Source organism: Oncorhynchus mykiss, chromosome 25 (assembly GCF_057628025.1).
Source record: "Oncorhynchus mykiss isolate SJ-2025 chromosome 25, ASM5762802v1, whole genome shotgun sequence".
Classification (NCBI taxonomy): domain Eukaryota; kingdom Metazoa; phylum Chordata; class Actinopteri; order Salmoniformes; family Salmonidae; genus Oncorhynchus; species Oncorhynchus mykiss.
In genome coordinates, this window is record NC_143046.1 from 73,838,180 (window position 1) to 73,852,083 (window position 13,904).

General features: G+C 44.4%; 1 protein-coding gene across 9 annotated transcripts in view; it reads left to right on the top strand.

The window, feature by feature from the left end:
* The window catches only part of LOC110505733 (ral GTPase-activating protein subunit alpha-1), a 117,034-nt gene that overhangs the window by 55,320 nt on the left and 47,810 nt on the right, over window positions 1-13,904 (top strand). For all 9 annotated transcript variants that reach the window (XM_090221035.1, XM_090221042.1, XM_090221037.1 and 6 more), the window contains 4 exons: window positions 1,129-2,110; window positions 7,769-7,840; window positions 7,968-8,091; window positions 8,470-8,625. In XM_090221035.1, the coding sequence (XP_090077161.1) occupies window positions 1,129-2,110; window positions 7,769-7,840; window positions 7,968-8,091; window positions 8,470-8,625 (1,334 nt within the window). The remainder of the gene's footprint in view (window positions 1-1,128; window positions 2,111-7,768; window positions 7,841-7,967; window positions 8,092-8,469; window positions 8,626-13,904) is intronic.

Consider the following 13,904-nt stretch of genomic DNA (forward strand, 5'->3'; position numbering starts at 1 on the left):
TGGTGTCTGGCGTTGTTGTAACTGTTGTCTGGCGTTGTTGTAACTGGTGTCTGGCGTTGTTGTAACTGGTGTCTGGCGTTGTTGTAACTGGTGTCTGGCGTTGTTGTAACTGGTGTCTGGCGTTGTTGTAACTGGTGTCTGGCGTTGTTGTTACTGGTGTCTGGCTTTGTTGTTACTGGTGTCTGGGGTTGTTGTTACTGGTGTCTGGCTTTGTTGTTACTGGTGTCTGGCTTTGTTGTTACTGGTGTCTGGCGTTGTTGTTACTGGTGTCTGGCGCTTTTGTAACTGGTGTCTGGCGCTTTTGTAACTGGTGTCTGGTGCTTTTATAATTGGTGTCTGGCATTGTTGCTACTGGTGTCTGGCGTTGTTGCAACTGGTGTCTGGCGTTGTTGCAACTGGTGTCTGGCGTTGTTGTAACTGGTGTCTGGCGTTGTTGTAACTGGTGTCTGGCGCTGTTGTTACTGGTGTCTGGCGCTTTTGTAACTGGTGTCTGGCGTTGTTGTAACTGGAGTCTGGCGTTGTTGCTACTGGTGTCTGGCGCTGTTGCAACTGGTGTCTGGGGTTGTTGTTACTGGTGTCTGGCGCTTTTGTAACTGGTGTCTGGCGCTTTTGTAACTGGTGTCTGGCGTTGTTGTAACTGGTGTCTGGCGTTGTTGTAACTGGTGTCTGGCGTTGTTGTTACTGGTGTCTGCCGCTTTTGTAACTGGTGCCTGCCGCTTTTGTAACTGGTGTCTGGCGTTGTTGTAACTGGTGTCTGGGGTTGTTGTAACTGGTGTCTGGCGTTGTTGTTACCGGTGTCTGGCGTTGTTGTTACCGGTGTCTGGCGTTGTTGTTACTGGTATCTAGCATTTTACTTTTGATTGGCTAGATTGCCTCATCCCTTTACCCTCTGTTGGAGGTTAACACTAGAAATACCTAGTCCCACTGGGTTGAGCGGATACCCACATGTTATCTACTGACTGACTGGCTGGCTGGCTTTTTCTATCTTTTCTCCTGTTTATTGGAACTGGTCTTGAGAAATGCTGCACTGTCAACATTAAACAGTGTCCATTATATCCCCTTGTTCTTGTTTTAGAGCTTTTCATCTCTTTATCTCCTTATTATTTATCTCTTCCTCTCCCCCTGTAGTGCGGAGCCGTATCCAGCACGGTCTGATCTCCATCGCTGCCAGGACAGTCATCACCCACCTGGTCAACCACCTTGGGCACTACCCCATGTCTGGAGGCCCTGCTACCCTGACCAGCCAGGTGTGTGAGAACATGGACAACCCCTACAGCGATAGCCCTGACCTGGCCCCAGAGCTCTTTGATGGGCCCAACCTACAGTTCTTTGTCCTGAATGGCACCACCCTCCTATCCTGTCTGCAGGTCCGTGCTGAGGACGGTGTGCCTGGTGGAGGAATGTCTGCAGGCCTCACCACCACCAGTGCCTGTGTGAGGGTTATCGTCCGAGACATCTCCGGAAAACACTCGTGGGATTCGGCTGTGCTGTACGGGCCACCTCACTGTGGTGTTCCCAATCAGCCCCTGCACCTCTACAGTAACACACCAACAGAGAGAATGACTACAGAGAGGGAGAAGGAGAAGAACTGGGTTGGAGACCCTATAGAGAAGGAAGAAGAGGAGAGGGAAGAGGAGGAGGAGGTGGTGGTGTTGGTGCTGGGAGAGGAGGAGCAGGGGGAGGCTGTGGAGGAGGAAGGAGAGGAAGAAGAGGAGGAAGTGGAAGGTGTGTTGGAGCTCATGGCCCCGCAAGCTAAGCGTGTGTGTCGCGAGGCGGTCCCGTCCTGGAACTCCTTGCGAGAAGATGATGTTCTAGATGAGATACTGCAGTACCTGGGTTACTCCAGCCCCGAGTGCCTTCAGCGTGCCGGAGGCCCCCTTAACATCCCCGCCCCACCCCCTGTCTGCGTGTCGGAGAAGCAGGAGAACGACGTGATCAACGCCATCCTGAAGCAGTGTGCAGAGGAGAGGGACTTTGCGGTGCACAGAGGGAATGGGCTGAACATGAGAGCCGTGGAGCAAGGGGAGCCAGGGCCTCAGAGGCCCCAGTCAGCCTTCTACTACTGCAGGCTGCTACTCAACATCCTGGGCATGAACTCCTGGGAGAAGAGGTGAGAGAGACACACCACACCACAAACCAGGGTCCTGTTCAGTGGGGCACACAACAGGAGAAAACCTTTTGAAACTGGGAGGTACAGTGCCTTAAGAAAGTATTCATACCTCTTGACTTATTCCATATTTTGTTGCGTTACAGCCTGACTTCAAAATTGATTAAATAGATGTTATTCTCACCCATCTAAACACAATACCTCATAATGCCTTAGAAATGTTTGCAAATTTATTGAAAATGAAATGCAGAAATATCACATTTACATACTGTAAGTATTCACTCCACTGAGTCAATATAAGTCAGAATCATCTTTTGCAGCGATTACAGCTGTGAGTTTTTCTGGGTAAGTCTAAGAGCTGTCCACCCCTGGATTGTGCAACATTTGCCCATTATTGTTTTCAAAATTCTTCAAGTTCTGTCAAGTTGGTTGTCGATCATTGCCATATATTTTCAAGACGATTTTTAATTCAATACTGTAACTAGTCCAGTCAGGAACATTGAATCTAGTCTTGGTAAGCAACTGCAGTGTATATTTGGCCTTGCATTTTAGGTTATTGTTCTGCTGGAAGGTGATTCTGTCTCCCAGTGTCTGTTGGAAAGCAGACTGAACCAGGTTTTCTTCCGAGGATTTTGCCTGTGCTTAACTCTATTCTGTTTATTTTTATCCTTAAAAAACTCCTTGGTCCTTGCCGATGACGAGCATACCCATAACATGATGCATCCACCACAATGCTTGAAAATATGAAGAGTGGTACTCCGTGATGTGTTTTATTAGATTTGCCCAGAACATAAAGCTTTGTATTCAGGACATTTTTTTGCAGTTTTACTTTAGTACCTTAATGCAAACAGGATGCATGTTTAGGAATATATATATGCTGTACAGGCTTCCTTCTTTTCACTCTGTCATTTAGGTTAGTATTGTGGAGTAACTATAATGTTGTTGATCCATCCTCAGTTTTCTCCTATCGCAGCCATTAAACTCAGTAACTGTTTTAAAGTTACTATTGCCTCATGGTGAAATCCCTGAGCGATTTCCTTCCTCTCCAGCAACTGAGTTAGGAAGGACACATGCATACAGTGCATTCGGAAAGTTTTCAGACCCCTTCCCCTTTTCCACATTTTGATACGTTGCGGCCTTATTCTAAAATGGATTAAATAAATAAAAATCTATCTACACACAATACCCCATAATGACTATGCGAAAACAGGTTTTTAGAAATCTTTGCAAATTTAAAAAAAATAAAAAACAGAAATACATTATTTACAAAAGTATTCAGACCCTGTGCTATGAGACTCGAAAGTAAGCTCAGGTGCATCCTGTTTCTATTGATCATCCTTGACGTTTCTACAACCTGATTGGAGTCCACCTGTGGTAAATTAAATTGATTGATCTAGAGGTGAAATAAACGCACACCTATTTATGCGAGGTGCTGACTTGTGGAGTAGAACACTTCAAAAATGAAGGAGAGCCACACACTCTAGGAGCTCCGATGCAATAATTTAATAACCTAATAACCAACAAAACGTTGTCAAAACGACAGACAAGCTGTCTTAATCAGGGTATAATGGACAAACACAGGTGTCTGTAATCATGGCCGGGTGTGGCCTGATATCATTGGTTAATTCTCTGATTTTAAAAAATGTATTAAATTGATTGGACATGATTTGGAAAGGCACACACCTGTCTATTTAAGGTCCCACAGTTGACAGTACATTTCAGAGCAAAAACCAAGCCATGAGGTCAAAGGAATTGTCCGTAGAGCTCCGAGACAGGATTGTGTGGAGGCACAGATCTGAGGAAGGGTACCATAAAATGTCTGCAGCATTGAAGTTTCCCAAGAACACAGTGGCCTCCATCATTCTTAAATGGAAGAAGTTTGGAACCACCAAGACTCTTCCTAGAGCTTGCCGCCCGGCCAAACTGAGCAATCGGGGGAGAAGGGCCTTGGTCAGGGAGGTGACCACGATGTCTTAAGCACCACGTCTAGGGCGTCACGTCTGGAGGAAACCTGGCACGATCCCTACGGTGAAGCATGGTGTTGGCAGTATCATGCTGTTGGGATGTTTTTTCAGCGGCAGGGACTGGGAGATTAGTCAGGATCGAGGGAAGATGAACAGAGCAAAGTACAGAGAGATCCTTGATGAAAACCTGCCCCAGAGAGCGCTTTAGACCTCAGACTGGGGCGAAGGTTCACCTTCCAACAGGACAACGCCCTAAGCACACAGCCAAAACAATGCAGGAGTGGCTTCGGGACAAATCTCTGAATGTCCTTGAGTGGCCCGGCCAGAGCCCGAACATCTTTGGAGAAACCTGAAATTGGCTGTGCAGCGACGCTCCCCATTCAACCTGACAGAGCTTGAGAGGATCTGCAGAGAAGAATAGGAGAAGCTCCCCACATACAGGTGTGCCAAGCTTGTAGCGTCATACCCAAGAAGACTAAAGGCTGTAATCGCTGCTTAAGGTGCTTCAACAAAGTACTGAGTAAAGGGTCTGAATACTTATGTAAATATAAATACACTTGGTATTGTGTGTAGTTGATGGGGGGGGGAAACATTTTTATAAATTTTAGAATAAGGCTGTAACTGTGGAAAAGGGCAAGGGGTCTGAATACTTTCCCGTATGCACTGTATCTTTGTAGTCACTGGGTGTATTGATACACCATCCAAAATGTAATTAATAACTTCACTCTGCTCAAAGTGATATTCAATGTCTGCTTTTTAAGAATGTTATCCATCTACCAATATGTACCCCTTTTTGCGAGGCATTGAAAAACCTGGTCTTTTCACTGCTCGACTGAGGGACCTTACAGATAATTGTATGTGTGGGGTACAGAGATGAGGTAGGGATTTAAAAAAAATCATGTTACACACTATTATTGCACACAGTGAGCAAAAACATAATTCTACTTTGACATTATGGGGTATTGTGTGTAGGCCAGTGACACAAAATCTTAATTGAATCAATTTTAGATTCAGGCTGTAAAACAACAAAATGTGGAAAAAGTAGAGGGGGTTGAATATTTTCTGAAGGCACTGTATTACCCAAACTTGTTCAATTTGAAAAGCCCTTTTTCAGTTTGGAAATGCTTTATTACGGTGTGCCCTACTGAACATGACCAACATCATAGTCTACAGTTGATTCAAAGTTGTTATGGCAAAATAGCTTTATTCTGCAGGTAGCCTATTGTTTACAGAACTGGCACATTTGGAGAGATCCAGTAGACTCTTGTAGAAAATGGGTATGTGATGATGGAACTTCAACTTGCTCTAGGTGCTGTGCTATATTCAGATGGGGGTGGAAAAAATGCACCATGTGTCACTGCTACCGCCAGCCTTGTTTGTCTCTCAGCCCGTCACTGAGATTTAGTATAGTCAGATTAGAGTAGCTTGTCCGTCCGGATCTCTTTCTCTCTCTCGCTTTCTTTCTCTCTCGCTCACTTACTCACATGGTCATCTCATCCACCTCATTATCACCACACTTCACATATATTACTTTACATAGATCCATTTCCTGAAGCAGCTATTTCTGATGGCTTTTTTCATTGATGTCTTTGAAGTATTATCTATTGTATTACTAGAGATGGAGGCTGGATCTTTAATGAGGAGAACTAATTGGGCTAAATGGAAATGGCGCGTCACATTTAGCCCTAATGGCTGTGTTTATCAGCGAACACATCCATCTATCCAGGAGCAATGATGGACATAAAAATAGCCCCTTCCATTAATTTCTCCCATTCGTTACTCTTTCACAAAATATATATTTAACAGATGTATGTATATGAGAGGTCATCTTATCAGTAGAATGGAGGGATAGGGACAAGAACATTAATTTATACTGAACAAAAATATAAACATAACATGAAAAGTGTTGGTCCCATGTTTCATGAGCTGAAATAAAAGATCCAGGAAATGTTCCATACGCACAAACAGCTTAACTCTCAATTTTGTGCACAAATTTGTTTACATCCCTGATAGTGAGCATTTCTCCTTTGCTAGGATAATCCATCCACCTGACAGCATAATCATTATACAGGGGTTGTGGTATGGGCAGGCATAAGCTACGGACATCGAACACAATTTCATTTTATCAAGGGCAATTTGATTGCACAGAGATACCATGACGAGATCCTGAGGCCCATTGTGTTGCCAATCATCTACCGCCATCACCTCATGTTTCAGCGTGATAATGCACGTCCCCATGTCACAAGGATCTGTACACAATTCCTGGAAGCTGAAAATGTTCTTCCATGGCATGCATACTCTCCAAACATGTCACCAGTTGAGCAGGTTTGGGATGCTCTGGATCAACGTGTACGACAGAGCGTGTTCCAGTTCCCACCAATTTCAAGCAACTTCGCACCCCCATTGAAGAGGAGTGGGACAACATTCTACAGCCCACAGTCAACAGACTGATCAGCCCTATGCGAATGAGAAGTGACGCTCTGCATGAGGCAGTTTGGTGGTCACTCCAGATACAGACTCTTTTTTGCCATGCAAAATGTCAGAATTGCCACAGCAAAAGCAAGCATTTTTGTGGCCAAATGTTATAAAAATGTATTCCTGCGAAACCCTGGATGGACTGCATTTGACATTTTAAGCAATTTAGCAGATGGTCTTATACAGAGTGACACAACCACATCACAGTTGTAGTAAGTACATTTTTCCTCAATTACTGAGGGAGCAGAAAGGAGTCAGGAGGAGATAGCCTTTAATGAGCCATTGTCCTGCTCGCGCTTTCTTTTTCTCTTTATTTCTCTCTCGCTCGCTCTCCTTCTGGCATTCATACCGCGGTGCGTGGGCGAGCGAGTGTGCTGTTCCTGATTGCCGCCTTTGAAATGGCTCACTTTCAATGGAAATAATTAAGACCGTTACATTGTAACAAGCTAATAAATAGGCCCATACTCAAATGGTGAGAGGGAGGAGGAAAACACCACGAAACAAAGTCATTTTAAAAAAAAGTAGTCGTGGCTTTTACATGAGCCGTCATTGTCCCCCCCCCTCTGTTCAAACTTGACCGGGCCTAAGCAGCTAATGTTCAAACTCCAGATTGGGGGAAATAAGGCAACGTTTTAAAGCTCCAGATCTCGTGTGTTGTTACACCGGGGTGGTAACTAAGATCTAAGTGTATTGATTTCTCAGGATCTCGAGCTGTCCATCGCTTGCTATAAAGTTGCAGTGTATTCGTGTTTTTAGCTAAATACTGTGATAAGGATTTTGTATTTATTTCCCAGAATTCCTGCCACCACTTGTTTGGCTGTGGTTTGACTCGATTGGTCTGATGTTCCAGGAAATGCTGTGACAAAAACAAAGAGGAGGCCAATTTGACATGTGGGCCTGCTAATGATGGAGAGGTAGTCTGCGGCAGGCAGAGGGAGAAGTCTGAGGGCTACTTAGTGAAAATCTGTGCAGTATAGACCTAATCACCTGATCACGGTCTGCCTATAGGGAGTGAGGACAGGCCTGGCTAATGTTGTTGTGAATAGAATAAAAGTTATACTTTATTGTCCATGCTCAGTGTCTTGTTGCTGTCAAGCTTCCGAATACTTTAGAATCTTTTCCAAGACATCACTGTGTTGTAAATATATTCTACATAGCCTACAGATTCTATGTCACAATTCTTTATGCCAATGGCTTATACACTTGTTGTTCTCTGTTATAGGAGCAACTTCCATCTCCTGAAGAAGAACGAGAAGCTGCTTAGAGAGCTTAAGAACCTCGACTCCAGGCAGTGGTATGTTAGTGGGTCCTCTTCCTCAGACTGTTTTACTTTTAGGGAACAACAAAAATGTTTCCTTATGTTTCTTATATATTTTTTCTTGTTCCTTATCTTTTCTCTCATTTGCCATCTTTTCCTGTAGTCGAGAGACGCACAAAATAGCTGTGTTTTACGTGGCAGAGGGGCAGGAGGACAAGCACTCTATCCTGTGTAATACCAGGGGGAGTCAGGCCTACGAGGACTTTGTCTCTGGGCTGGGCTGGGAGGTAAGACAGACCCCTCTCTCTCCATTACAACCTTTCAGCATCTCTGTACACCGAGTGCACAAAATATTAGGAACACCTTCCTAATATTGAGATGCACCCCCCTCAATTCGTTGGGTCATGGACTCTTCAAGGTGTCGATAGCATTTCACAGGGACACTGGCCCATGTTGACTCCAATGCTTCCCACAGTTGTGTCAAGTTAGCTGGATCGCTGGATTGTTTTTTTTTCAATATTCATTAGTGAGTTATTGTCGAGTTATATTACCATTGAGTTATATTTTTCTGTGCCTGATTTAGAACACTGAAAACACTTTGATTGCCCACTTCTTGCTTTAGTGTATCTTATGGAAGTTTGATAATCTGTTTTCCTTTATTCCAGGTGAACTTGACCAGTCACTGTGGCTTTATGGGAGGTCTTCAGCGGAACAAGAGCACTGGTCTGACCACGCCTTACTTTGCCACCTCCACCGTTGAGGTCATGTTCCACGTCTCCACGCGGATGCCCCCAGACTCAGACGACTCACTCACCAAAAAGGTCTGTTATGGTGTTCTATGAACGGCAGTTGGTGTCTGTGTGAAAAAGATCATGTCTGACTGCAACCCTGTTATGAACTTTTATTGAGATGCACACACTAGGGCTGCGGTCCAAACACTCACCCTCATCCACTTACCCTCCTCTTATGCCATTGGGAGAATCCCTTCATCATCTTGGAGGGTGGTTCAAATGATTAGCCAAGCAAGGGAAGTTTGCAACGTAAGCCCTCGTTTTTAGTCAGCTTTGTGAGTGTATAATTATGTTTACTCCGGGGCCTGAAACTCTCCAAAATTCAATTCACGACGATTGTACATTAAGAAAAGTCTGTGAAAACTTAAAAACATCATCAATGGAGAAGTCAACATACAAGTGTAAGAAACAACGAATGCAAATAAGTTAGAAATTGTGCTACTAATGCACATGACGGCACAAACACGTCTCGCAAAAAGTAAATATGTTTTTGTTTGGACATTTTTTGGAAATCTTTTGGAAATTGTAGACAAATTTTTCTCCTCCAAAAGTTCCAGCTAGGCAGGCTAAAATTAGTTAGCAAATTAATTCGCTAGCTATCATACATTAGGCAAATATTAAGAATTATATATTTAATATAAGTAGACATAATTCTCATAATTGACTGTAGCGCATATAAAGCATATATATATATATATATATATATATATATATATATATATATATATATATAAGCTACCTCAGGCTGAAAACACAATCATTGCGGGATGAACGAGTGGCGATTTTCCGGCCAAGGGCGGTCCATTTAAAAATCATTCCTTCCTCCCTCGCCCCTTGCCCTGCAAGTGTATACTCGTCAGACGTCATGATACGTCATCAGAAGTGTTCACTTAATTTGAGGGCTGAGGGGATAGGGTGCGTATTTTAAGTGTTTGGACCGCAGCCATGTCTGTCTGTGTCCCTCTCACTCCCTTTCATCCAGTCAGCAGGGGGTGGGTTATTCTGTGTTGCCTTTTTAGATGCTCTCACTGCTCCCCTGCAGAGAGAGAGACCCAATGTCTTCTCTCTCTCTCACACCACTCTGTAGTGATTCTCTGTATCCCCCAACTCATACAATGCGGAACAAAAACACACTGACCTTTCTGTTCAGTCCACTACTAAACCATTATATGTCAAGCTCTCTCAGATGGGTCACATTTCTACCTGCAGAGAGCTGTTTTTGTGTGGACTTGAGCCCCACAGAGAAACATGACATGTTTTGCTAATGTAGACGAGAGGAGCTTCAATCTCCCTCCAGCTACCAGGGCAATGGGTTGCTACAGAAGATGAGAGGAACTTCCATCTCCTTCCAGCTACAGTGGCAATGAGGGAGAAAATATATTCTCACCTTAAATGGTTCCCTTTATTCCTCTCTCTCTCAAGAAGCCCTTTCTTCTTCTAGCTCTTCTTTATCTCTCTCACCTCATTCTGCCTCTGTACTTTTTCCCTTTGGAACATGCTAGCATCTCTCTCTCATTCCCTTTGGAACATGCTAGCATCGCTCTCTCATTCCCTTTGGAACATGCTAGCATCTCTCTCTCATTCCATTTGGAACATGCTAGCATCTCTCTCTCATTCCCTTTGGAACATGCTAGCATCTCTCTCATTCCCTTTGGAACATGCTAGCATCTCTCTCTCATTCCCTTTGGAACATGCTAGCATCTCTCTCTCATTCCCTTTAGAACATGCTAGCATCTCTCTCTCATTCCCTTTGGAACATGCTAGCATCTCTCTCATTCCCTTTGGAACATGCTAGAATCTCTCTCTCATTCCCTTTGGAACATGCTAGCATCTCTCTCTCATTCCCTTTAGAACATGCTAGCATCTCTCTCTCATTCCCTTTGGAACATGCTAGCATCTCTCTCTCATTCCCTTTGGAACATGCTAGCATCTCTCTCTCATTCCCTTTGAAACATGCTAGCATCTCTCTCTCATTCCCTTTGGAACATGCTAGCATCTCTCTCATTCCCTTTGGAACGTGCTAGCATTTCTCTCTCATTCCCTTTGGAACATGCTAGCATCTCTCTCTCATTCCCTTTGGAACATGCTAGCATCTCTCTCATTCCCTTTGGAACGTGCTAGCATTTCTCTCTCATTCCCTTTGGAACATGCTAGCATCTCTCTCTCTTTCCCTTTGTAACATGCTAGCATCTCTCTTTCTCTCTTTCCCCTACCTCTCTCTGTCACTCTTAACCTAAAATAGACATCACCTCTCCCTTGTTTTTCTCCTCTTCTACAAATATCTGTTTGTCTTGGTATTATTTTTCAGCAGGCAGAAATGTAATTAGAGAACAGAGGGCATTAGCTGTAATGAGTTTGGCTGTGAGGCCGGGGTGGCCGATGATACAGAGGGCCTGTAGCTATAGATCGCCGCGGCGATGCAGAATGAACAATGAAGTATCATTAGAGCTGTCCCCTCACTTCCCCTGGCATACATCTTCAACGGGGGCGATACACACACACACAGCCCTGACCGGATGCTAAGGTGCTGCTAATACTAATAACATACTCATTAATGAATGCTTACAGACAGGAGGGGAATATTGAAAAAGCTGGTTGTGCATGTGTGATGGCCAATAATACACACACACAGTTTCTTAGTAGGCCAATGGCCGCAGGAGTCATTTCGTTGTAACGTTAGTGTAGTAGAGGAGGGTATTGTGATGTGTAGTTGTCTCACCCAGGATCTCTATGGACCCACCTAGCTATCTGAAGATGAATGCATTAACTGTAAGTCACTCTGGATAAGAGCACCTGCTAAATGATACAAATGTAAATGTACCAGAGAAACATTGTGGTGTCTAATGACCAGTAATAAGCAGACGGATCATTAGCTGTGAGTTTGAATTTTCTTCCCCTTGTTCTGCAGTGGCTTGGGTGAGGAGGCTAGAGAGAGGAGGAGGGGTGTATTTTATCGCAGTCTGATTTGAGGGGTTTAATAACAAGAGCTGAAACGCCACTGATAGCTTGCTTGTGATTACTCACTCACACTGCTGATAATGTGAACTAACAGGCATCCAATCCATCACATAACCTCTAAGATATCACATTTTATTGGTCACATACACATGATTAGCAGATGTTAATGCGAGTGTAGCAAAATGCTTGTGCTTCTGTTTCTGACAGTGCAGTAAAATCTAACAAGTAATCTAACAGTTCCCCAACAACTACCTAATACACACATCTAAAGGGTGAATGAGAATATGTACATATAAATATATGGATGAGCGATGGCCGAGCGGCATAGGCAAGGTGCAATAGATGGTAATAAAATACAGTATATACATAATATATTAGTAATGTAAGGTATGTAAACATTATTAAAGTGACATTGTTTAAAGGGACTCATGATCTATTTGTTAAAGTGGCCAGTGATTGGGTCTCCATGTAGGCAGTAGCCTCTGGGTTAGTGATTGCTGTTTAGCAGTCTGGTGGCCTTGAGATAGAAGGTGTTCTTCAGTCTCTTGGTCCCAGCTTTGATGCACCTGTACTGACCTCGCCTTCTGGTTGGTAGCGGTGTGAACAGGCAGTGGCTCGGGTGGTTGTTGTCTTTGATTGATTGAAAGCAAAAAATATCAATCAAATCTATTTATAAAGCCCTTCTTACATCAGCTGATGTCACAAAGTGCTGTACAGAAACCCAGCCTAAAACCCCAAACAGCAAGCAATGCAGGTGTAGAAGCACCTTTCCTGTGACATCGGGTGCTATAGGTGTCATGGAGGGCAGGTAGTTTGCCCCCGGTGATGCGTTGTGCAGACTGCACCACCCTCTGGAGAGCCTTGCAGTTGAGGGTGGTGCAGTTGCCGTACCAGGCTGTGATACAGCCCGACAGGATGCTCTCGATTGTGCATCTGTAAAAGTTAGTCAGGGTTTTGGGTGACAAGTCAAATTTCTTCAGCCTCCTGAGGTTGAAGAGGCACTGTTGCGCTTTCTTCACCACACTGTTTGTGTGGGTGGACCATATCAGTTTGTCCTTGATGTGTACGGAGAGGAACTTAAAACTTTCCAGGAACTTAAAACATTCTCCACTGCTGTCCCTTCTGTGTGGATAGGAGGCTGCTCCCTCTGCTGTTTCCTGAAGTCCACGATCATCTCCTTTGTTTTGTTGACTTTTGGAGAAAGAGTTTGTTTTCCTGACACCACACTCCCAGAGCCCTCACCTCCTCCCTATAGGCTGTTTCGTCGTTGTTGATAATCAAGCCCTCTACTGTTGTGTCTTCTGCAAACTTGATGATTGACCTGGAGGCGTGCATGGCGACGCAGTCGTGGGTGAACAGGGAGTACAGAAGGCTGCTGAGCATGCACCATTGTGGGGCTCCAGTGTTGAGGGTCAGTGAGGTGGAAATGTTGTTTCCTACCTTCACCACCTGGGTGCTGCCCGTCAAAGTCCAGGACCCAATTGCACAGGGTGGGGTTGAGGCCCAGGGCCTCCAGCTTGATGATGAGCTTGGAGGGTACTATGGTGTTGAATGCTGAGCTGTAGTCAATGAACAGCATTCTTACATAGGTATTCATCTTGTCCAGATGGGATAGGGCAGTGTGCAGTGTGATGGTGATTGCATCGTCTGTGGACCTGTTAGGCGGTATGCAAATTGAAGTGGGTCTAGGGTGGCCGGTGAGGTGATATGATCCTTGACTATGACAGAAGTGAGTGCTACGGGTGGTAGTCATTTAGTTCAGTTATCTATGCCTTCTTGGGTACAGGAACAATGGTGGCCATCTTGAAGCATGTGGAGACAGCAGACTGGGAACAATTGAATATGTCCGTAAACACACCAGCGACGGTCTCACTATATTATCCTCAAAGCGGGCAAAGCAGGTGTTTAGTTTGTCTGGAAGCGTGACGTCGGTGTCCATGACGTGGGTGGTTTTCTTTTTGTAGCGTGATTTCCTGTAGACCCTGCCACATACGTCTCGTGTCTGAGCCGTTGAATTGTGACTCCACTTTGTCCTTGTCCCGGAATTTCACTTGTTTGAATGCCTTGCAGAGGGAATAACTATACTGTTTACATTCAGCCATATTCCCAGACCTCTTTCCATGGTAAAATGCAGTGGTTTACGCTTTCAGTTTTACGTGAATGCCGCCATCCATCCACAGTTTCTGGTTAGAGTGGGTTTTAATAACTCCAATGCACGTCTTTATAAATTCACTCACCAAATCCGCATATACAGTGGGGCAAAAAAGTATTTAGTCAGCCACCAATTGTGCAAGTTCTCCCACTTAAAAATATGAGAGAGGCCTGTAATTTTCATCATAGGTACACTTCAA